Genomic DNA, 26,560 nt, shown 5'->3' with positions numbered 1-26,560 from the left:
CATCTGACTAGCTTTGTTTCCTCTTTCCCCTCCCACAACCATGTTCATTGGGCCATTTCCTTATATTTGAGCAATCAATGTACTTTCAGCACACATGCCCAGCAGTACTTTTAAGTCCATTCTTACAGGGTGCAAATGGATTTCAATAATTTACACAAACAAGTGGGTTATGCTCAATCACTGCAATTTTAAGCTACTGTACACAGGAATGAAAAGGTTATAGAAAAGTGCCATAGCAACAGTGCCTTAAGAAAGGAGAAAAAGAGGAACTTTAAAAAATGGATAAAATCAGATCAAGGATTTCAAGAGGGAAATGAACACACGGGAAATGAAAAACATTTCTCTGCAAAACAAATGGAGAAGCACTGCTCTTTATCGGGTGCAAGTGTGGAAACAGTTGTTCCATGATATTTTGTACACTGCCCGTATGGTTCAAAGTTGTATCCTTAGACACAGATCGCCTGGCGCTTGCACTGAATTTTTGAAAATGCAAGATTTCTGAATGATAAATTAACCCCCCAAAAATTTTTTTTAAAAAAGCTAATTTTGCAGACAGGTTTACATGTAAAAGGCTAGGTATTTAGCCACCTCAGCATTGATTAGTTTTGGATGTCTAAGCTCTGTTACACATGGCTTCCCATGGCTTCACTCTACAAAACATATTTACAACGTGAAGAATACATCTACAAGAAATCTACATTTCAAGGGTTTTACAAATCCATCTTGTATCTTTCCCCTGAATTGACTCTCACAGATCCCGTCCCCTTGTCATTTCCTTTGCCCAGCTTAACGGTCCAAAGTCTACTTAAATGCAGCTCAAAAAATGTTAAGATTGGGCAATAGATTTACAGTTTCTGTACTCAAAACCATGTGCAATTATTCACATCTTCACACCATGAAGGAATTCTGATTTTTTAGCTTTTCGAGTTCCTTAATTTGTTGTCTCAAAAATAGTATCCTGAAAAATAAAAGCAGACATTTGAATTTGTGTGTACGTAAATGTTACAGAAAAACCAAGCTTTTAACTACAAAAATATCTTAATAAAATGAGCAATTGCTAATTAAGACTAATTAAAAACTGTTTTAGTTTACACTTAAGACAAAATAACCATTTTAATACATGATATATATTAAAATGTCCAGATGACAAAAGAATGTTTTCATTTTCTAACAATTTCTCAATTACTTTGAATATAATGAATGATTTAAAATTTGTTCTATATACTGAATCACATTTTTTTTTAAAGCAGTAGATATTAAACATAAGATAAACCCACTAATACAGTAAGATTAGAATTAACTAGTGCACGAGGGTAATCATTCAGAAGAGCAATGCTCAGTGTAGATGTAGGGACATGAAAACGGAGCCAAATGAAAGTCCAACTGATACACTGTATGTTTAAAACAAAAAAACCCCCACAAATCCCACAGTTAACTAGATTCCCATAAACGTTTCCCCTTTTGACCTCTCTCTTCTGTGAACTATTGTATTTACTGCCTACACTTGTGAATTAGGTATAATCATATACATTGGCTTGATATTTGACTGTGGACAGTGTTTTCCTAAGATGCAATAATGAACAGCATAATCTCCTAAAAGTCAATGATCTGTCCAGCAAGCCAAAATGAAGTTTTATGTATGTTGGAACTACTTTCGGGGAAATCCTACAGTGAAAAAAACTCACATTTGATATTCAAAAAGTACTTCCAGAAACTTTAGTAATAAAAAAAAAAAAAAAAACCCTCACTTCTCCAAATTTACTAAATTTCCATTTGGTATTTATTAAATATTTGTGATTTCGTGACAAGAGTAATTCAACCTGTAACCAGTAACTTATACAGACAGGACATGAAGCTATTGAAAGTTTGTCCTCAATTTTATAATTAATAAGCATTCAAAATTAAAAAAAAACCCTATGCTATTTATTGTGACTTAGATATTCTACTTGAGGACACAGTAGATTAAGAAATATGAGACAAGAGTGTAGGTGAAAAAAATTAAAATAACAGGTACACTACATCCCTAAACTTGCTGGACAACTTCTTTCTGTAATTTCCAGGAATCTATTGGTGGTACAAGGACAATATAAATAGTAATCTGAAATTTCAACTAAAATAAATACCTTTAGCAAGAGTGTTAACCTCAAAAGGGAACATTTATAATTACTTGCTGTCAACATTTTACTTTTTAAATATTACTATAGCTTATGGAGTTATAAGGGAAGAAGCCTAATGAAGTATTTATCATGACTTAAGAAAAATAAAATCTGCATACCTTATCAGTAACCAGGAATATTAAATTATGAAAATGGTTATAGAACATGATACAATATATATAAAAGAGAACTTTAAGTTTCATAAATAAAATTCGATTTATGTTCTTTATTTTGAGATACATAATTCTAAGAAACAAACATTTATTTCAGTGAAAAACTTACCTTTGCTCTCGCAAAGTTGCTTGAATTTCACATACTCGGACTAAAGATCTTAAATTTTTTAATTCAGTACAAATTTCTGACATGTGAACGCTTCCCATGTTATGGGCTTCTTCACGTAATCTTGATGCCTACGATTAAAGGAATAAAGATCATATGAAATATAAATCACATTAACATACACAAAATAAAACATTAAATTTCTTTACACCAAGATTATAGAATAATCCCTTTGCTTTAAAGACACAAAAATACTGGTGAATTTAAGAAGAAAAATGATTCTAAGAAAATGTCTCCAATGGTGGAAGGTACTTATTTTTTAAGATCTCCCTATCCGGTTTCTTTAAAAAAGAGCCTTTTCAATCTCAGCATAGTATAGCACCAGGAAAGGACTCGTAATTTGTGGTCAATAAAAGTTTCTGGGTCAGCCAAAGAGACTGTCATTCCTGCAAGTTCATGTATAATATTGATCAAAGAGCCTCACTATACTCCTGTATCATGAGACACATAACATATTCTCTGTTAACTTTCAGAATGCCCCAGATGGTCAGTTATCTAATAAAAAGGAGAGGCAAATGGCAGTAACCTACAATGTCCTAAAATCTCCCATCTCAAAGAAAAAAATGTCACCTAACTTTTAGTTGCTAGTCTAGTGGGAGAGTCATATGACATTAATAGTTCTAATGGATTCTGAAACTATCAGAGTGGCTGACTGGCAAGAGCACAACAGTAAATTGGAAAACTCATTATCTGCACTGCTTAGTAGTTTTTTAAGCAGCAAAGAAAATAAATATAAGGCCCTGAGGATAGAGCTAAATGCTAAGTACTTAGTAGTAATAGCTACAATAACTGTATTAAAGTACTATCCTCAGCACTTTGGGAAGTAAAAGAAGAGAGCTTGAGGCCAACCTGAGCAACATAGTGAGACCCTGTCTCTACAAAAAAAGAATAAATAATACATTAAAAAAAATACTTTGTGAAACCACAGAAAATTATTAACTACTTATAAATATATATCAAATATTTTATAAAATGACTACAGATAATCAAATTAGCAACTAGTTATTTTAAATACAGCTTGAATGTAAAGTGGTCCAGATTAGATTTTCTAAAAGTTGAATGAAGTCCTGTTTTGCTAGTTGCTCAAAGGTAAAGCATGGGCTGTCAATCAGGTAACATACCTGCTTCTCTGCATGATCTGCGGGCCATCCTTGAACATGTTTTATGAGATTTTCATTGAAGTGTGCAGCTAGCGTGGGGGTTAATGAACACGCAGGTCGGGCAGAGGAATTCTGTGGTACAACTGTTGCATTTGATGCGTTACTACCAGAAGTATGATTTGGACCAGGTGACGGACTTCTCTGGCTACTAGAAGAGAAAACAGAATTGAATGTTTAGTATGTTTAAAAGCAGTTTTGGGGTATCCTAGAAATTGTTAGTAACTTGTTTTAAAAGATACCCAAATTCTTAAGAGAAATTTGTTATTTTTAGCATCAAACAGAATTAACAATCCAAAGTATATCATCATGTATTTCTCAATACACTTTTTTGGGGAAAAAAGAGCCCTTTTAACACTACTGTCAGAGTCAAATGCAAAGTAACTGTTACTCTCCGAATGTGACAGCAGAACCTGTGGATTTTGTACACCACAAACACTGTGAAGAATGTAACTAAGAAGTGGTCACATTTAACAGCTGTAGACATAAGTCACATCTGAAGACTGTATCTCATATACATCTAGACAGGGAGGGGGAAAATATACACTGCCTTTGACTGCTCGACATCAGGACAAAGTGTTCTGCTGAATCAGAAGGGGAAACAATGTGAAGCAAGGTACAGGCATTTTACTGGATAGCACTGAATGAGCACAGTGGCAAAACAAGACCAAAAAATAACACTCTGAAATTGTTATCTTCTTTTAGAACTAAATGGTTTGGGCCAGGGTTTGGGGATATGGTGGTGAGAACCAAAAAATTGAATCACCCAAGTTGATTTCCTACCTGCTTCACCAGACTTGGCTCTGAATGAATTTCAGTTATTTCCAAAAACTAAATCTCCCAAAGGATGAAGAGTTTTCATCACTGAGGATATTTAAAATAATACTGCAGCCTCTAAAGACAATTTAAAAGAAGTATTTCCCAAAAATGTTCTGAGCAATGGCAACATTGCTGGAGTAAGCAGACAGCTTTCCAAGGTGATTATTTTGAAGGGAACAACTCTCATTTGGATGTATGAGTTCTGAAATGCTTGTTTAGAAAACAACAATAAAAAAAACAGTTGAATTATTTTGCCACCTCATAGCATAAAATAAAAATAGGAAAATCAATCAAATGAAAACTATTCATTCAATAAATTTCATTTAAAGTTGTATTGTTAATACAAAGAAAAGTGACAACATAATACAGCACTATTTAACTAAAAAGCAATCTGTATAGGGTCAGAGCTGAAGCTATTGGGAAAGCCTGATACACACCAGTTGGGAAACATTGGCCCAAGTTTTCAATGTGAGATTTTTGGCTTCATCAACATACTCAAATCAAAACTGCTATGAGGAGGTTAAAAAGTGATGTAAGTCCAACAAAGAACTGTAAAATCACGTGCCCCTTTTGTACATAAGTATTATATATATTTTTAGTCCCATCATATTCTACTAAGTAAAATTTTAAAGAGCCACTTTCTTCAAAAATAACCCAAGCTTCACTGCTAGAGACAATTATATACTTGTATATAAGATCTGTTGTAAATTTCAGAATACATGAAACTACGTTAGGCTACCCATGGATTCTTCCAAGTTCTAGTATGCATATGTAACAGTCAAACAATGCAGTGTGCCATAATAAAGAAGATAATGTGTCTCGATACACAGTAACAACTTACCTTGAGCGCTGAAGACTTCGAGGAGAGACAGGTTCATGACCTTGCTGCTTGTCAGCAGTTACAGGCTGCTGTGTGGCCGATTGTGACACTGGTCCTTGCTTAACTACTGGAGTACTAACCTGAAATGTCAAAGTCTGGTGAGACAGGCTTCTATCACATAGGCAAATAGCATGGAAACTAACGAAAAGCAGAAGTTCTAGTACCAATGAAACTTTCCTATTATTTCTACTCTCCAATGATTAAGAGAGCAGGGCTGTCTTGTTTTATAAGATTAGTATTAGTGATACAAACATTTATTTGGGTAAATTATTGTTTAGGCCCTCAAATCCAATCCACACTCTCCTCGCAAATCTAGTCAGTAACTATAAACACTGCAAAATCTGGAGTTTTAAAGAAATGAAAACAAAGAATTGCCAAAGGTCACACAGCTAGAGGACAGTTAAGTTTTGAAACTTAACTATTTATTTAACAAAAAAGTTAGATTTTTTTTTGTTGTATGGCCCAATGCCATAAAATTACCTTCCTAAAACAGCATGTTATTTTTGTATCAGTAAAAGTAAATATCTATGTTTCCACATCATACAAACACAGATGCGCAGATTTCAACCAGAGGGAGAAATATATAGACTGATCTATGAACTATACAAATTCAACCAGAGAGTTTTTCAAAGATGCTACCCTACAGAGGTAGACACCAAGAGGTTAAGGGGATACACACGCTACTTATATTCAGATGCCAGCGGCAGAGAAAACAAGCAGTTTAAATACAAGCCCCAAATCAAGGCTTAATCACAAAGGCAGATGTAGCCTTTTGTGATTAAGTCACACCTTCTAGCTGCTAATTTTCTGTTTGTTCTGGATGATTAATAATTCTCCCAAACAAATCTGGGAAGTCCTGCTACTTCTGAATATTATTATCAATTCTAGTCAAAAGTCTTTTAAAAAGTACAGTTTAGTAAGTTCTACATTACATAAGCTCATGTCCAATTATTTTTTTTAAACAACTTGAAAAGGTTTTTTGAATGCAGAAAACTGTAAAACTACTACCACTCATTTCACTCTTAGCTATTATCTATTGTACTCTTAAAATACCACTCTGAAGATAAGTTCTAAGCTCTAAAAATAAGGTCTCTTTTGCAGAAACTCACATTTTAATCCCCCCCCCCGCCCAAAGTACAAGCAAATGACAAGGAACTGCATTATAAACTAACAACTGTAACGTAGAATTAAGAAAAAAAAAAAAACAACTGTAACGTAGAATTAAGAAAAAAAAAACCAATCTAGAATGGTCCTAAAACAAGCACAGATCAATGGCCAAGGGAGGAAAGGGATGAAAAATAAGAACACCTACAAGTTAGCCTACTATCACTTTCAAGCTATGTTTCAATGCATTTTTATTTTTTGGCTTCTGGTTTATTTGAATAAACAATTCTTTAGCATTTTGTTTCACAACTACTAAAAAGAATTCACTCCTAACATTTACCATTAGGAATTAAAAAAAAAAAAAAAAATCACAATTTGCAACAGTGAACTCTAAACCTTTCAATGTTTCACTAGTGGCATGTTAAAAAGCAAAGAATGAGTATAATCGGGATTTACTTATGAGTTATGGACAAGACGCAAATGCTGTGATATAAAATTTGAATGTAGCATTCTATGGTCCTGTTCATAGGTCAGTAAGAACAGTCCAACAATTTTCTAACTGTGCTCTAAGGAGCCACCCATGTAAGATTTTGCTTGGACAAACACACATGTAGTACAGCTTGGTAAAATGAGTTCTGTATTCACAAACACCTAGATTTCAAATTCTGATTCTACCACAAAAAACTAGACTTAAATGAAAGTTTAATTTTCTCATCTATTAAATGAGGCAGGTGATTCTCATGTGAAGGTCAAATATAATTCACATAAAGCTCTTAGTACAGAAACTAATTTTTTAAATAAAAGTATGAAAAACACACTAGAAAACAAACTCTCTCGTGTCTTTTAGAGTTTGAAAATTCTGTAAGTATTAAGACTGACTCAGTATATCTTCTTTATCCTGGCTCTTCATACCACAAATCCCAAAGCCAATAGGGAATGGGCTCAGGTGGTGTACACAAGTAGCCCAGATTCAAGTCCCTTCTTCACCCCTCAGTGAACTCAGAAATTTTAACCTGCATCAACTATCACTCACCCGTCATTCATTTCACCATTACCTCATTCTTAGAGGACTTTTTCCTAAAATATAGATCCTAAAACAATTTTGGAAAAGTAAGTAGTTCCGCTTCCAAATTTCCCTCCAAAGAGACATACCTTTGGCTGTGATGAAACAGGAGGGGTACTAATCAGAGGTTTGATAGGGACTGTGTTAGTTTGAGGTGTGCTTATTCTTGGAGACACATAGGATCTCGGGGATGACGCATCAGATGTTAAAGACATTGGAGACTGATTAGATGGCTGGGCTGTAAAAGAATGAAGCAATTAATTTCAAAAACAAAAAACCTAAAAAACCTTTGTAATATATGAGGTGAAATCTCTGCATCACTCTACACACCCTACACCCACAGAGAGCATATATCTGAGTAAGTCAGATCTGACCTCCTCACTGGGCCTCACTGGCTCAATGAGCTGTGTGTTAAGAGGTAAGCACACCTGGTGTGGCACACTCTCCTTTTTGAGGCTGAAAAAGGGAGCTAAACCCGAATTTTGTCTCACATGAAGGCCTCCTCAACAACCTTATTTCTTCTTCCTTATTCTACATGTAAGCAGAGGCTGCCCCTGCAGTCTCCTGCTCGTGAGGCCAGAGTTGTACGAGTCTTTGTACCATCATTATACCTCCACTCCAGACCAGATGTTCCTGCTCAGCTTCTCAGCTTTTTGACAAAGTGACCCGTTCATTTCCCATGTGCTCCTATGTGTGTTCCTCCCCATGTGGACACCTTCACGAAGAGGAATAGCTAATTCAAGGTAGAAACTGAGCATTTCACATCTTCTGGTCAAACACCATCTAAAATCAACCTGACCCAAACTTCAACTCTTCGGACACATGCAATGTCTCACGAAGATACAGGCATGTCAACAGTTTACTGCCGGGCGTGGTGGCTCACGCCTGTAATCCTAGCACTCTGGGAGGCCGAGGCGGGTGGATCGCTCGAGGTCAGGAGTTCGAGACCAGCCTGAGCAAGAGTGAGACCCCGTCTCTACTAAAAATAGAAAGAAATTATATGGACAACTAAAATATATATATACAAAAAATTAGCCGGGCATGGTGGCGCATGCCTGTAGTCCCAGCTACTCGGGAGGCTGAGACAGGAGGATCGCTTGAGCCCAGGAGTTTGAGGTTGCTGTGAGCTAGGCTGACGCCACGGCACTCACTCTAGCCCGGGCAACAGAGTGAGACTCTGTCTCAAAAAAAAAAAAAAAAAAAAAAAAAAACAGTTTACTTTCAGCTTTGCAGTAAAACATTTCATTAACAACTTAAACTCTGAATTAAATATATACATTACTACAGATTTGATAGTAATACATTAAGACAAATGTCAAAGCTCACTTCATTTAAAAATAAAAAGGAAATAAAAATACTACTATATATGCTAGTGTTATAAAAACCAAACATAAAATCATTATTGTAGCCAATAATGTAAATCTCATCAAAAATTAAATCTCTTCAAAAGCAAAAAAACCCCCAAAACAACAACCAAAAAAACCCACAAAAAAACCAAAAGCAAAAACCTGCCATTAATTACTAAACAAAATCAAGCTACTATAGTAGCAATATCAGAGTATGAATACCTTGTGTAGAGAGCTGAGCAGTTTGAGAAATCAGAGATGTGATGTTGAAAGCAGATGGTCCAGCAGTAAGGAACTTATGAATTATAGACTGCAGTGAGGCTTGTGTAACAGCTGCTGTAAGAACTAAAAACACATTATTTCCTAAATTCAAATAAAAACAGAGGCATAATACATGGTATTAATAACTCAAAAAAGCTCAAAGAGAACCCAGAAAAAACCGAAGTGTTTCACACCAGAACTCTCAAGAGTCTAGAAGACTGGAGTAATATAATGAAATCTAAAGATCTTGCAATGACCTGAGGCAGAGAAGAAGAAACTTAATAGGTTTACAATAAAGATAAACTAATAGAGTTTCCTTTAAACTAATAAATTAGGATGCTTAGTTAAATGAAATCCCCCAAAGAGACTTTTTAAAAAACACTGAAGAGTATTCACAGGAACTTGCCATTATGCCAGAAACCCATCCACGTGCTCAGCACGTTATTTGGAATTAACTGGATAAATGGCTGCTATTTCATGTGATTGCTTTTTTAGACAAGCTGGCCACTCAAACCATATGTCAACATCCACCCAACAGTCTTTTAAAAAATGGATATAAGAAAGCTGGTACATAGGAATATCATGCATTTTTGATGCATACGATCTTTTATTATTGACATTATCTTGTGCTGTTTCCTCCAACTGTTTAAAAGCCCCACTTTGCCTAAGTGAAACATTTACCTATCAAACAAGAATACCTGCAGTTATCTTAGAGAATAATGTCAAAATACAAAAAAGTTCACAATAAAAATAATGACCAACTAGTTTTATTTTTAATATTGAAAAAGAACTTAACCACTTAACACTGCTGTTAAATATATTATGTGAAAATGACACAAAAAGAAACTGATTAATATAAACAGAAAAGTGCGCTTAGGATTTAATGTTTCAATCAGAACGGTTTCCAAATTAAAACCATATCACTTTTACTGAGACTTCTTTCGAGATGGCTGCCTAAACGCTTTAGTACAATATTGAAAAACAAAGCTGGACTTAAACAATGCAATTAACCAGGAAAATAGCAAAACTTTATTCAGTACCTACCACCTCCTTTCTCAGAATTTTTTCAAGTATTTTACTTAACTACATGAATTCCTACTCTTCTAGTTTTTAGAGTATTTAGAGTATTTACTTCTAGTAATTAGAGTATTTTTAATATTCTAATTATTTATCCCCATACAGGTATCTAGAAATATACTAGAAATAAAAAAACTTTTATACTAATGTTAACAAGTGTTCTTTGTTTTGACTTAAAAACAATACTCGGCCGGGCGCGGTGGCTCACGCCTGTAATCCTAGCACTCTGGGAGGCCGAGGCGGGTGGATTGCTCAAGGTCAGGAGTTCGAGACCAGCCTGAGCGAGACCCCGTCTCTACTAAAAATAGAACGACATTATATGGACAACTAAAAATATATATAGAAAAAATTAGCCGGGCATAGTGGCGCATGCCTGTAGTCCCAGCTACTCGGGAGGCTGAGGCAGTAGGATCGCTTAAGCCGAGGAGTCTGAGGTTGCTGTGAGCTAAGCTGACGCCACGGCACTCACTCTAGCCTGGGCAACAAAGTGAGACTCTGTCTCAACAAAAAAAAAAAAAAAAAAAAAAAAAAAAAAAAAAACAATACGCATTAAGCACATAGAATGGCTCCTCTCCAGTAGCTACTAAATATATAGCAAGTCTTGAAAAATATACAGAAGATGCAAGCATTGCTAACTCAGTGATACTACCAATGGTCTTCAACTACTACGGGGGATATAAATTTCAAATTTCAAACAATGAATTTCGAGAGGAAACAAAGACTATTCCTATAACTTGGAAATTTTACTAATTACATAATTTTGCACAATGCAAACATTTTTAAAAATGAACATTTACCTTCATTGATTTTAGATATGTCCACATTAGAATTATTAAGCTGCAGCGTGGCTTGCAAAGCAGGAAGCAACTGTCTGAGAAGATTTGGGTCCTGAAGTAATGGAGGTATTGGTGACTGTGGAACAGGAGATACGGGGACTGCCGAAGCAGACGTGGGGGGAGCAGATGTCGGATTCAGTCCAGGGGCAGAAGACGTGGAAGGAGTTGTGCAAGAATGTGACACAGATTTGTCTCCTGATGTAGATTCTAAATGAAAAGAAGATAATAAGGCTGAAAAAATTACCCAAACAGAGGACACTGGAACAAACATCCAAAGACTATCTCCCATGTGTCAGGTACCTGACGCAAATGATCTCATTTAACTCTTAACAAAGGATCGCATTAAAGGGTGCTCAGTAAGTATTTGACTGTCTAGAATAATGAACTTGGCATTTGTATATTCCTATTTCACAGGTGAGAAAACAAAGGTTATAAAACTTGCTTGAAGTCACAAAACATAATAAGCCATGGCCATGTCTGATTCAAAACCTACCACTCTCTGTCTCATAGTAATGCTGTCTGAAACACAGTTGTATTTTAACCACACATTCAAATAGTTTCCATTAATTAGGATGAGAGGACAATATAATTCTACAGGACTTAATTTATGTCTCATAAAATAAGGTGAAAAACATTTAAGAACACAGTACAAACAACGGCCTTTGCACCATGGTGGCCCCTCCAGAACGGACTAAGGGTGTGATAAATGAGAGGAGACTCTTATTTTGAATTTTTATACTTAATACTGAGTTTTAGAACCATATATTTTCCTTTTATAATTAAATATATAAGGCAATGAGCTATCTCTGTATTATTTAAAGATCATTAGCACTAAAAAGACCCTTTTAATAGTAAAAAATAAACTAAAACGCCCCCACTCTCATAGTATTTAGAAATGAAAGATGTATACAACATACATGGAAATTCTTTTAAAGCTGCTGTTTCAAATTTATATAGATTGAATGCAATTGTAATCAAAGCCCCAACAGCATTTTTTGAAAACTTTATTTTGTAAATTTTAATGCAGAGATGGGGTCTCCCATTGTTGCCCAGGGAAGTCTCAAACTCCTGGCCTCAGGCGATCCTCCCGCCTCAGTCTCCCAAAGTGCTGGGATTATAGGCATGAGCCACCGTGCCCGACCACCAATAATATTTTTTAATAGTATTTCACAAACTACTAATATAAATACTGAAGATTCTATAAATTCCTAAAGAAAAACAAAGCTAGCAGGATTTGCCAGCAGATATAAAAACTTACATTTAAAACAAAACCAATTTAAGGTAGACTGAATTTTGTGTATATATTTAAATTGTTAAGATTAGAAAAAAACATAAGATATCTTTAAAATCAAGCAGATTTCTAATATTACAAAATGCAAAACAACTACATCCAAAGTATCATTAACAAGAATACTTTAAAGAACTATAAATAAAAGATAAACTACCCAATGGAAAAATGTACAAAAGACGTAAGATATTTCTCACAGAGGAAACATGAATGGCTAAGAAATGCAAGAAAAGATGCTCAACATTTTATTAATAATCAGGAAAATGTAATATAAAGCAAGATATCCTTTTACACTCATCATATGGGCAAACATCTAAAAGTCTGACAATACCAAATGTTGTCAAGGAGTAATGGGAACATTTACTTAACATTTCTGGTGGAAAATAAATCGATACAACCACACTGGAAAGTAATTTGGCATTATAAAGACAAACTGGGCCGGGCGCGGTGGCTCACGCCTGTAATCCTAGCACTCTGGGAGGCCAAGGTGGGCGGATCGTTTGAGCTCAGGAGTTCGAGACCAGCCTGAGCAAGAGCGAGACCCCATCTCTACTAAAAATAGAAAGAAATTATATGGACAGCTAAAAATATATATAGAAAAAATTAGCCGGGCATGGTGGCGCATGCCTGTAGTCCCAGCTACTCGGGAGGCTGAGACAGGAGGCTTGAGCTCAGGAGTTTGAGGTTGCTGTGAGCTAGGCTGACGCCACGGCACTCACTCTAGCCTGGGCAACAGAGAGAGACTCTGTCTCAAAAAAAAAAAAAAAAAAAAAGACAAACACTTCACAACCCAGTAACTCCCCTTATACACCCTTAGAGAAACTCTGATATATGTAAATCAGAAGAAACATTTATAGTTATCATAGCAGCATTGTGCTTGCTTTATTTTAGCACAAAACTAGCACAAACCAAATGACTACCAACAAGAAAATAGGCACAAACTGGTATTTTCATTCCATGGAATTTAATTAATACAGTGACATTAATGGAAAAGTACTAAAAAAAAAAAAAGACCCTTTGCTAACATTCAGACTGGACTATCCAAGATGTTCACACTTTTGTATAATATTGGTCAAAGACTAAATATGAATACCTTCTAAAGCAGCGTTAATTTCCCACATGTACCCATTTCTTGAAGATTTTCAAGATCGTGTATACAGTACTAGTGAGCTTAAGTCTTTTCACACTACCCCTGTATCACGGTCAAAGAACTAGGAATAAAAGCTCTCTGAAGTGCGGCTCTTGTTGCTGCTTCAGTACATTTCAAGGGTGTGTTGATTAAACATGACCATCAGCTCAGAAGGCTTAAGATATTTTTATTTTTGTAAGGTATACATTTTAAAGGAGGGTCCTTTAGTGTGGGATACAGCCCCCATTATTTTCAGCCTTCTGTTCTGGTTTCATAGACAAGTATAAAATGATAAACATTTTCCTTGTGAAAATTCTACTGTTGGCTATTATATTTTGTGGGGCAATCACTTACAGACTGTATCTCCCCCACTTTAAAAATATTTTTAGAGACAAGATCTTGCTGTCACCTAGGCTGGAGTGCAGTGGCACAATCACAGCTCACTGAAGCCTCAAACTCCTGGGCCTCAGCCTCCCAAATAGCTGAGACTACAGATTTATGCCACCACATCCAGCTAATTTTTAATTTTTTTTTTTTTTTTTTTTTGTAGAGATGGAGGTGTCTCATATATCCCTTTTCAAAGGTTCTTTCACATATAACTTAGGGGGCATCTTGATCAATGTTCAGAATGAAACCAGTTCTTTATTTTTATTTACTGCACAATTAAATTAGTTCTTACACCCCTCTGAAATTATCCTCACTTTTTGTTATTTCTGGGGATTTTCTCCTGCCTTTAATAACAAGCAGAAGTAGCAAGCTGGAGAGGAGGTGCAAGGTGTATTCAATTTTGTTTTGGTGCTGCCAAAATCTATTTATAAACTTGAAAACTTAATAGACAAGCTTAAAAGCCCTTCAGTATTGGCCTTCAATCCAAGCAAACACCCCAAAATAGAAACTGAGGCATCTCACCATAAAGAAAACAAAAACTAAACATCCTTAATTTCTACTTAATAGGTTCATCTCCCCTGAGCATAGACTTCTTTTGTAGTTTTGTGAAAGATTACAGATTAGTGTGGAAATCAGCTGATCCTAGTTATGGGGACTGTTGGGCACATGACATCTCCGAAGACCAGGATTTCTCTATTAAAAGGTTTGATTTTGAGCATTAGTTCTCAGCAGACTGCCTATCAGAATCACCTCTGAAGTTTTTATATATATATATATATATATATACATATATATACATACATACATATATACACACACACACACACACACACACACACACAGAGATAGATAGATACCTAGGCTCCAACCCAGATCTAATGAACCCGTGGAGGTCTAGGCATATGTACAACTTGTAGAAGTCCTTTGTGTGATTCTGGCACCTCTTGCTGGTTATGAAAAAAACAGACTAGAGGAACTCCAAGGTTCCTTTTAACTTTAAAAATTTTTAAAAAGATAATTTTATCTTTTAAAAGAAAAGATAACCAAAACAAAATTTTAAAACATAGCCCAACATGGAGTACTGAGTGGAATATAGATAAGATCAACGACAGGAAACTAAACCTCCTTTCAGACAAGTCTTCAGCTTACTAATATTTACACGATTTTTTAATCAGGTCCACTCACCCACTGAAAGACACACTCATACGAATGCCCTTCCAGACTATCTTACAGATTTAGTATTTCTTATACTGTGCCTCTTAATCTACATGTATAACTGGAAACTAGTAACTGATTCAGCTTAATTAATACAAATATAAAATTCTATTCTGAAAAGTAGTTTAATCATTAAAATAATAAAAAAGGTATAAGTTTCGTATTTAAGGTGTTGTCTGGGTGCTCCTCCTCTTTGTTCAGAGTGGCCCTAACACAGAGCTATCATATTACCCAGCACTTTCTATTATATAGCAGTATTTATTATCTTTCCCTTCTACTAGAACATGAGCTCCTTCAGGAGAGCAATTTTGTTGTCTTTATCTCTGTTGCCCTGATGCAAAACAGGACTTGGCACCAACATACGTTTGCTGACTGGATCCTGCAATGCAGGCACAGATGCATGTATCTGTGCACTCTCTGAACTTCAGGCCAATTTCTCGGATTGCCCTCAAAAACTGGTGATACTAGGGAGAAAGCTTTAGATCTCCATCAAAGTAACTGTCAAAGGAGACAATGAATAGCTCATTCTATGCTACACTCAAAGATAGGTAATACTACATACTTCAGAGACAAATTTAACTTAGACTTATTTTAAATAATCTTATAAAAATACTCAACCACTTTTTACATCCACAAAGGCAACAGAACTACTATTCAGAACAAGTAAACAATCACTGAGTGTGCTTTGCATACACCAATCGATAGCTCATTTTAATTAACACATAATTTGTCTGACCCCTTTTAAGCTGGAATCTAATTTATTAGGATGTGAAACTAGTATGTGTCATAATGTTCAGACGGATTTGTATCAAACTGAACATAAACAGAAAATTTGGATCTTTGGAAATAGTTAAAAACAAGGAATGAATTTATGTAAGGGAATAAATGTAGTCTTTTACATTATAAAGTCATTCATGTCAACTGGTTCTTCTGCTCTGGAAGAACATCAACCCTACTCTCATTCCTTCGATGCAAACTTTCCCGCAGCATTCAGGAAACCTGAGTTACTTCGAATGTTCTTTCATAATCAGTCTTTGGTAATGGAATATTAACTAGCTTCTAGCCTCTTGACTTTGTGTGCCTAAGACCTTTGTAAAGATATTTAGTGATCTCTTTTCTAAGCTATTTTAAACTGTCCCCTCATTTTCACACTTAACATTTCTATGACTTGTAGATCTCTAACCAATTTATTGATATGTTCCATATGTTGTCCCTTGATTTTAAATTGTGTATATCTGCTTTAAGAAATAAAATCTCTTTCCTCCCCTTATGCTTTATAATTATGCTTAATAACTCACTTGTATTTCCCATTTTTGGCACAAGGGGGAGTAACCTACCAAACACTAGACTTTAAATCTTTACTATAACCTAACTTTTTAAGGTTTAAAGTATTTTCACTCAACTTTTCTAATTATAGGCACCCTTTCAAACCACCTTAGCATAAACCAAAGTCAAAATTTATTTCTGACCTACATTTTTCTGGTATGTCAAATAACTCCTTTTCAACATACAATAAGATCTAATAAGACACTGGTAATAACTGCACTTCTAATCACAAATTCCCTATGGTGTTTTCACAGCTGCTGTAATACTGAACAGGACACAGGAACATGTGAGGCTCAAACTACTGCTAAATCAAAGGCTGCCTGCTTTTTCTACTTTGCAGTGATAGTGTTACATGGAGACATGGAGCAGGTTATAAAGGTAAAGTATGCAAAGTACAGTAGGAAAAAACTTAAGGTAGCTAGGTGACAATATCTATTATAATCATACTGTGACTTACATTTTAAAATTCGTGATTACATTTAATCATATATCTTCTACAACTTTTTCTATGCAGTTATGAATGTACATAAATATGTTCCTGATGTTTTATAACAGATACTGTATTTTTTTTGCAATTTGCTTTTTTAATGTATTAGCAACTTCATGTAATACATACAGAAGATAAGCAACTTCTAACAGATTGCTTAACTGACCTCCACACTAGCAGCATCAACTTACACACTACCACAAACCGTTTCCCCCACATTGAATTGTTGTCACTAATCTCAAGGGTGAAAACGGACTTCATTTTAATCTTAACTTTCAATATGTAATGGTAATCTCTTGCGTTGTTTTTATGCTGATAAAATATACATAACGCAAAACTGACCATTTTCAGTGTATAATGCAGTGGCATTAAATACATTCGCATTTTTGTGCAACTATCACCACTGTCCATCTATCTACAGAAATTTTTCATCTTCCCAAACAGAAACTTGGTTCCCATTAAACAACAACTCCCCACCCTCACCTCTCCGCACCCAACAGCTCCTGGTAACAGCTATTCTACTTTCTGTCTCTATGAATCTGCCCATTCTAGGTACCTTATATATGTGGAATCATACAGTATTTGTCCTTCCTTCGGTGTCTGGCTTATTTCACTTAGTGAAATGTTCTCAAGGTTCACCCATGTTGTAGCATGTATTAGAATTTCAATTCTTTTGAAGGCTGAATATTTTACGGCATGTATATTTTGTTTGTCCTTTCATCTGTTGATGGACACTTGATTTTTTCTACCTGATGTTGTGTTACGGTACACTTCCAGAACACTGGTGTATAAACATCTGTTTGAGTTCCTACTTGCAATTCTTTTGGGTATATATCTAGCAGTGGAACTGCAGATCATGCAGATAATTCTATGTTTAGCCTTTTGAGGAAATACCAAACCATATTCAACAGTAGCTGTACCATTTTACGCTCCCACCAGCAATGTACAAAGATTCCAATTTCTCCACATCCTCAAAAACTTACCTGTTAGCTTTTTTTTTTTTTTTTTTTTACACATTGCCACGCCAGGAAAAAAATTTTTTTCCCCTGGAGCTATAGTATTTTATTACAAAAACAGAATAAAAGCTTTGAAACAAAATGACCCTGTTCTAATTTAATGAAGAAATTGTTATTTTTATTGTTTTCTGTGCATGTCTTATAATCTCCCAAGGTAAAGAGATGTGTTATATAGGTTTCACAAGGCCCCGGGCTCAAAACTAGTGTGAGTTAAATACAACTCACGTGGCATTTAATGTGTTAGTCACCCTAGGGAGTATGAAGTGATATTTCACTGTGGTTTTTCATTTGTACTTCCCTAATAACTAATGATATTAAGCATCTCTTCATGTGCTTATTGGCTATTAGATTATCTTCTTTGGAGAAAGACCTATTCATTCTTTGCCCATTTTTGAGCCGAGCTGTTTTGTTGTTGTTGACTTCCTTATATATTCTGGATATTAATATCTTATCTCATATATGATTTATATTTTTCTCTCGTTCTATGAATTGTATTTTCACTCCTTTTGTCTCATAAAAGTTTTTATGACTGATGAAGTCCAATGTATCTATTTTTTTCTTTTGTTGCCTGTGCCTCTGACCAAAGGTGTCATATCCAAGATATCACCGTCAAATCCAATATCATTAAGATCTTTTGTTTTCTTATAAGTTTTAGTTCTTAAATTTAGGTCTTCAATCTATTTTTAGTTAGTTTTTGTATACAGTATAAGCTAAGGCTGGCAATTTAACTTTCTCTAATTGCCTGTTAATATTCTTTGCCCATTTTTCTATTGGACTTTTTCGCACTGCTGTGTATAAATTTTTAATGTATCTGTCTGTTATATATGTTACAAGTATTTTCTCCCAATTTGATATTTGTCTTTCAACGTTTGGTTCGCGTACCTCTAAGTCAAATAAAAGTTTTAAATGCCTTATGTGGTCAGATTTATCAATTTTTTTTAAAGGCAAAAGCATTTTGAGTCTTGATTAAGGTCTTCCTTACCCTCAACTTACAGTATTTTTAATGTTCTTTTGATTACAGTTGTTTCTCCTGCCCTACTGTCCAAATGCTATCTTTATTAAGCTGACTAAGCTTAATTTAAACTTATTAAAAATAAATTCTTCCACCAAAGTATTCATTTACTCAATAAATATTTGAATAACTGCATGGCCAATCTAATATTTCATGAATATTTATTTAGTAATCCTAAAAAGAGCAACTGAATGCTGAAGCTGGCCCACTGCAGCCAGTGAATCGCCTCGCATGTTAGCTATAAAAGGCTGGCCTGAACACATACCGCAGTCTTCAGGTCCACCCAAATGTCACTTAGTCTACAGATATTATAAAAACACAAAAAAGAATTTTATTTCAAGTGACTGACTCATACTATACATTAATTAGCATCACTAATCTCCCCATCTTCTCCCATTATGGAACCAGCTATGTGACTATTGAGACATCCTAGCCTAGCCCTCTACAAGCTATCTTGGTCACTAAATTTGCTGCTGTGGCTACTTTGTTCTGTTTTCAAATTTATCTATGCTAATAAATTATAACTCTAAATTACTAAATGAGGAACTTGCTGATTAAGGTCATTAAACTCTCCCGACACTGGCTCTTTCTCAGTCATAGCAAAGAACAAGGATCCAACATCTCCTATATTTGTCATTTCACAAATCTATAAGAGACAGTGGAGTTGGAGCCAATTTAGATTGGTCACTGGGGTGCCAACTGATAAAAATCAGTTTGATATTTTTAAGCGTATCAGAGTTTCTCTATTTGTTATATGGTTGTCCAGCAAGGTGATCGTACCAACAGATACTCAAATGTTACCATACCACAAATGCAGACCTAAACTGGAGCGCCTGACTCCTTTGTTTCACCTTACCTAACACGAGGATTATTCTCTTCAAAAGTATAACAGCTTTGCAGCTTTCTCCACACTTTTGTCCCTCAAGCAAGCAGAGTTCATTTTAGGTTCTTTTTCTCAAATGACACACTGACATCAAACAGATCTAAATCTATTGCTAGTACCCTTTCATTAAATGCACAACATATACACTCTTCTTCTTCAAATACATTTTTAATTTTTTGAGACAAGAGTCTCACTCTGTCACTCAGGCTAGAGTGCAGTGGCATCATCATAGCTCACTGCAACCTCCAACTCCTGGGCTCAAGTGATCCTCCTGCCTCCGCCTCCCTAGAAGCTGAGACTACAGGCATGTGTCACCACACCGAGCTAATTTTCTCTATTTTTAGTAGAGACGTGGTCTCGCTCTTGCTCAGGCTGGTCTTGAACTCCTGAGCTCAAGCAATCCTCCCACCTCAGTCTCCCAAAGCACTAGACTTTGTACACACGTGAGCCACCACACCTAGCCCCAAATACATCTTTTAAACCATGACCAATGGAGGTGCTTCCCCAACCCTCAACACATTTATTACCATTTTTGCAGCTATGTATCAATCTACAACAAATACCTAATATTTGTCAAGCACTAAGGATATAGCAGTGGTTAAGACAAAAATCCTGCTCTTGTATTATTTAACATAGGGACCTACCATTGACATCTTTAAATACAGCTGAGCTATACTATTAGCACTTAAGACTAACAGACCAACCGGATGTGAACCATCAATCCTTAATATAAATTACTAAGGAAAATCCAAAGAAAATCACTATGTTGATGAGAAGAGTCAACAGAAAGCTTAATTTATGTAACATAGATGTCTCTATTGAGGGGAAAAAAATATTTCAAATTGGTGGACACTTCACAAACTTAGACCAACTAGAGAACAACATGAAAAGATCAAAAACTCTTATACAATTTAAAGTAAAACTGTCTTCAATTAATAGGTCAGGGGAAAACAGTAATTTCCCTTACATAATTAGGTAATTTCAAGGTCATCAAGTTTCTTTCTATAAATTTAAAATTACTATATATAAAATTTTTTTATAATACTTGTGATTAGCAAGACATTTTGTGGAATTTAAACTTGAATCGCCTCTGGTTTTTCAGGAATTTTGACTTGCCATTGTCCAAATTGATATAGATTTGGTATACATTATGTCTTTCATTATAGAAAGTTTTGGGGAAAGAATATGAGTTCTAGAGAAGCTGCCTCTAAAACTCACCCATGTGTTTAAATCGTGGCAATGTTTAGGCTCATTTCTAAGCTGGAGATAAAACCTTCCCTTACAGTATTGCTTTAAACTAAAATTTACATAGACAATCAGCACCAAACCTGGCACACAGTTAAATTTTTAATTATGCTAAGTTTGTCAGGAATGGTGCCTGAAGCATGAAGGGAGAAGGTAGAAGATGAACAAAGTACAAAATGCAATAAAACATAATGTCTAACCCTAAAGAAGATACAGTCCAATCAAAAAAACTGAAATTGTAACATGGTAAGTGCTGTAATAGACAAAAGTACAACGTTTTGGGAAACAGACTGGGAGAGGTTAACTGATACTGAGAACCCAAGGACTTTAGAGCTAGGTCTTCACAAAAAAGTACTGTGTTCAACAGGTAAGAATGGAAGAAAGAACACGTCCTATTTAGCAAAGGCTCAGAACATAACATGTCCTAAGAAATGTCCAAGTTTGCAACAAAAGAATCAGGGAATTAAGAGTGAAATGGCTAAAGATAAAGCTGGTAAGACAGACTGCAACCAGACTGCCAATTGCTTGCTATAATCTTACTAATAAATGTGGACTTTATAATGGCAAACCATTAGAAGTTTTTAGGCAAGGAAGTGACACGATCCAATCTAAACTTTCTAAGGATGCTACCCTAAGTGGATAGACTGGATAAGAAAGTAATCAGGAGGTGACTTCAAGAGCAATAACCTGAGTCTCAACAATGGCAGTGGCAAGAACAATAAAAAGAGTATACACAAATGAGTGATAGGAGAAAGAGTCCAAGATTTGTCAATGGATGGGTGAGAATGTTGAAGAACAAGGGACAGTACTGTCAGTTACTGAGTATCTAAGAATCAACTGCAGGAAAGAGAAATGTGGGACACACTGTATCTGAGGAAACGTAACAAATGCCAAGAGCTTATAGAAGGGAAGTAGATATGTGAGTGTGAATTAGAACTAAAGACCTGAGAGTCATGACGGTCACAAAGAACGACTACCAAGGGAAAGAGGACACGTTGAGCAAGAAAAAGAACAAAACACAGGGGAAAAGGCCGCAATAGACTAATATTTAAGGAGAGCAAAGGGAAAAGAATTAGGAAATCAAAGGAGTGTAGTATCACAGAAGCCAGAGAAAAAAATTTCAAAAAGGAGAAGAGTTAAAAAGTGTTAAATGTACAAAAGTGAAATGGGATAAAACTTTAAAAAGACCACAGGATTTTTTTCTTTAACAAGGGCTTTTAAAATAAAATTTTCTGTTACTAAATTATCTAATAGAATTATAGGAACTAAAAATCAAGAACATATAAAAAAATACATTAACTACTGCATTAATTCTGACTCCATCTCTCAAGAATCCTCTTTGCAAATTTAATTCTGCAAAAGGGTAAATATGACATGTATGTATGAATCTTTGTATAAACCTATCATTAAGAAATCTGACATCTGGAACAAGCATTAATCTGTTTGATTTATTATGCACTGTATGATGAAAGTATATGGTTTAGTAATACGGAACACAACTGCTATAGTACAAGGGACACATTCAAATAACATGCATAAAAGGAAAGAAGCCAAAAACAAAAGAAATTCAATTATTTGAACCCTTCATCAACAAATTGAGTCAACCTGAATTAATGGATTAAGCAACAGATAAGGCCTAAAGACTCATCAGCATCTCCTAAACTGGTAGGACATTTAAAAGTTCCTCAGCATTTACTAATGGTCTGCTAATGGGTCTGTCCATGATGACTTATTTATTGCCTTTTAGTTTCCTTAGTTTCTTAAAACACACTATCAAGTGTAACTTTGGGATTGTGAATACTCAAGTAGAAATTTGGAACTATGGATGGTCCATGCAAATATACTTCTCATCACACTGTGTATGTTGTGTGTCACCTCCTAAGTGGTTGTTCTCACCATCTATTTCTAACTTTTTGAACATGGTATAATTATTAACACTGAGTTGAAAAAACACCATTTGGGTTGCCATGTTTAACTTCTAACCCTTAGTTAGACTTAAGGTCCAGTTCGGACATTAGCACTCCTTATCTTGTGGCCCACGACTTAGTTTTCTCATCACAAATTGAAACCAATAATTGCATATTATATAGAAATGATAAGTTTAAAAATGTCTCTACTCATATGAAATTTTAATGAAGAGCAATTGAGACAACTTCTAAACTCAACTATCAAGAAGACAATTATCACAAAAGCAAAAATTATATACAAATATGCAAGGACAGTCATTTGACTTTGACAAGTTATTTAAACCATTACTATTATAACTTAAGCACTTGACTTCAGTGTCAAAGGCAAAAAACAGTTCTGAAGCTTGCTACTTACAAATTAAAAGAAAAGGCTAAATATTGCTAACTCTAGACCTAAAGCTACAGTTACATTCTAAAAGACTTTTAAAAACACTATAGTTCAACGTGCAGCATCTAGTAATAATGGCATACCTTTTCTTTCTGTTTTCTGTGCAGGGAGAGAAGATGTGGGTGTAGGCAGTTTTGATAAAGTAGATGCTCCATTAGCATCAAATGATTTCTTTGGCTGGTGATCAGACTGTAGCGTAAATGGACTAGAAGGAACAGTGCTTGGGGTAGCAGTTGGATGAACCACTGGTTTGATGGGGTGCTGTACTGGCGCAGAACTACTGTGAGTCTCTGCTCTTGGCAGTCTGTAGTCTCTGTCATTGTGTCTGCTTGTTTGAGACAAAATATTCTGTGGGAGCAAACTACTGGCATCACTGGAATGCTTGTCTTCCACTTTAGTTCACAGTTCGAAAAAAGAGATGTTGGAATGACGGAAGGGGAAGAAAAAAGATTACGTTAGAATCTTGTCTTCAACATCAGCTAATTTAGCAACATACTTGTACTTATATCATCTTTTTATAAAACTGCAAGCCTAGTTAGTGTCTGCAGTTTTACCACTGGCATATAAACATCCAAATCCTGGAAAGAGTAGTTTTCACTCAATGATTAACATTCATCTATACTTAGATTTCCAGGGGGCTACAAGTTTTTAGGATTCTTTAGAATCACACTGTAGTTCAAACAAAACATTAAAAAAAAAAAAAATCAATATATGGAGTTAAAACATTTTACTCAAAAAAAAAAGTTTAAATGCTTTAAAAATAGAAAAAGTAAATGCTCCATTCTTTCAAAATATGGATCGTAGGTTCTACTATTGTTCACAGTGGTTCAACTGCAATAGAATATTAGCTTTGTCAGCCTGAGTTTTCTAAATACTAAGGCAGCTACTTACTGGGCTCTGAAGTAGTTTATGCGAGGGCTTAAATGAAATCATTTTAAGATGGCTAAACTTATGATGAACTGTGCATTCAATAAATAAACCAATTCATAATATTTTCAGTAATGCTACAAATATCAGAGAGTTAGTAATAAAATGATGCATAATGCTATTGGAAAACAGAAGTCCTACATGCACAGCATAGTCAGAAAAATCTACTTGTCACCAGGTGTATTAAAAACAGATCCTCTTCTAATATAAAGCCACAAAAATATTTTAAACTCAGAAATAAGTACTAAAAATAGTTTAAACTCTTTCAACAATTTATATTCCAGCACCATGCTTCCACACAACAGTACAAAAGGAAAATTTCAATCATGTTAACAAAATTTATATTTATCAAAAAGTCTCTAACCTATGATATTCCAATCAATAACTAAAGTACCTTCAAGCATATGATATGTAATGCCGTAAGATTCAAGCATATAATACATAATATTTTACCAAAGGATGCCCTCTCTATTGAATATTCTATTGTTTTTTCCAATTCACAGCTCCTCCAATTCTAAAGACCAAGAAAACACAAAGAAGGAAATATACTCAAACCGTCAGGTAGGCCAGGCGCGGTGGCTCATGCCTGTAATCCGAGCACTCTGGGAGGTCAAGCGGGAGGATCGCTCGAGGTCAGGAGTTCGAGACCAGCCTGAGCAAGAGCGAGACCCCATCTCTACTCAAAATAGAAAGAAATGATTTGGACAGCTAAAAATATATATAGGAAAAAAAAATTAGCCGGGCATGGTGGCACATGCCTGTAGTCCCAGCTACTTGGGAGACTGAGGCAGTAGGATCGCTTAAGCCCAGGAGTTTGAGGTTGCTGTCAGCAAGGCTGATGCCACGGCACAATACCCCAGGCAACAGAGCGAGACTCTCTCTCAAAAAAAAAAAAAAAAACCAAAAAACTGTAAGGTAGTTTCAGAGTTGTCAGTAAACAAATATTATTATGTTATTCCACAACAAAAGGTACTGGGGTACTGCCAAAAAACTTCAGTCACATCACACAAGGTCTTTTAACAATGACGTCATATATAAAATTCAGATTTATAAATTATATACCATACTATATTATCTTAGAAAAACGAACAGAACACAAACATCTGTTGCATGATATTAATACATCAGTAAACTATCAACTTGCACGGACATAAGACTTTTAAATTTTATTCCGAGTTTCCTTCTGCAAAAAGGATACTACAATAGAAACCTTTAGGTACAGATGTAAGAGGAAAAATGCCATGCTCAAATCTGTCACTTGATTACCTAGAACTCTTATTTCCTTGACTAAGAAAATTCCCTTTCATTTGTGTATGGCTGCAGTCAAAATGTATCAAGTAAATACATTCAGCTGAAAATTAAAGGTGATAGCTAAATTTTTATTAAAAAGGCAGCAGCACTACAGGAACAGCGGAAGTGACAGCTGCAACAGCTGTCTCTTACTTACAATTCTAGATAGAACACAGTTCACACAATGGCTCTATCTGCACACACTCTCAGAAGACATTTTTCCTTGTCATAACTGGAGGGGACGTAAGCTACTGGCATCTTGTGGGTAGAGGCCAGGTATGGTGCTCAACAACCTACAACACCAGGAAAGTCTCCCACAACAAAGAATTACCTGACCCAAAATGTCGTTAGTGCTACAGTTGAGAAATCTCAAGTAAGGTTTCTCTAAACTTAGAGATCACCAATAAGGCACAGATTAGAGACGATAAAAATAATTCAGGAGGATTTAATAGCAAATAAAAAATTTTATCCATAAAATTTTCAATATCAAGTTGTAAAGAAATTAACATTTGCTAAAATATCTTAATACGTTGAAAATACTTAATACAGTACAAAAAAGCCCACTAAAATCTATTTTCCTTCCTTCTCCCTTTATATGTAAAAATCTTCCCAATCTTTCCCCTTTTCCCACCTCCTACACTTCTTTTATTGGTAGTTAACAAACAATATTTAAGCCTTACCCTACACAAACATCAATAAACACATGGAAAAACTCTGCCAGCTTTTCCTGGATATACAAAGTTAAACACACAAATGGCTTACTGACTATTTCACCAAGTATAGTTCAGTTAACCAATTAAAAAAAAAAAAAGCAACATAGCTAAGGTCCTTTCTCCAACATTACTTACATTACTTAAAAACTCTAAAGAAAAGGTGTGATACTTGACTACATTTCAACGTAATTACAGACCCAATGACTCATTTGCACATCTAGGAATTTAGTTGAAGGTAGTAATCACAAG

General features: G+C 35.2%; 1 protein-coding gene across 5 annotated transcripts in view; it reads right to left on the bottom strand.

Moving 5' to 3' along the window:
* Positions 1 to 431: 431 nt before the first annotated feature.
* WAC (WW domain containing adaptor with coiled-coil) overlaps positions 432 to 26,560 on the bottom strand; it is a 79,213-nt gene continuing 53,084 nt past the window's right edge. For 3 of the 5 annotated variants that reach the window (XM_069458701.1, XM_069458699.1, XM_069458703.1), the window contains exons 7-14: positions 23,465 to 23,773; positions 11,000 to 11,245; positions 9,087 to 9,209; positions 7,608 to 7,756; positions 5,313 to 5,431; positions 3,617 to 3,803; positions 2,439 to 2,566; positions 432 to 958 (exon numbers count right to left, since the gene is read on the bottom strand). In XM_069458701.1, coding sequence (XP_069314802.1) covers positions 889 to 958; positions 2,439 to 2,566; positions 3,617 to 3,803; positions 5,313 to 5,431; positions 7,608 to 7,756; positions 9,087 to 9,209; positions 11,000 to 11,245; positions 23,465 to 23,773 — 1,331 coding nt within the window. In that variant the 3' untranslated portion in view covers positions 432 to 888. The remainder of the gene's footprint in view (positions 959 to 2,438; positions 2,567 to 3,616; positions 3,804 to 5,312; positions 5,432 to 7,607; positions 7,757 to 9,086; positions 9,210 to 10,999; positions 11,246 to 23,464; positions 23,774 to 26,560) is intronic. The other 2 variants (XM_069458700.1, XM_069458702.1) reach the window with 2 other exon arrangements.

This window comes from Eulemur rufifrons, chromosome 25, assembly GCF_041146395.1.
Source record: "Eulemur rufifrons isolate Redbay chromosome 25, OSU_ERuf_1, whole genome shotgun sequence".
NCBI classification, from domain to species: domain Eukaryota; kingdom Metazoa; phylum Chordata; class Mammalia; order Primates; family Lemuridae; genus Eulemur; species Eulemur rufifrons.
Note: the sequence above shows the minus strand (reverse complement) of the source record. Positions and strands in the feature narration are given on the sequence as shown.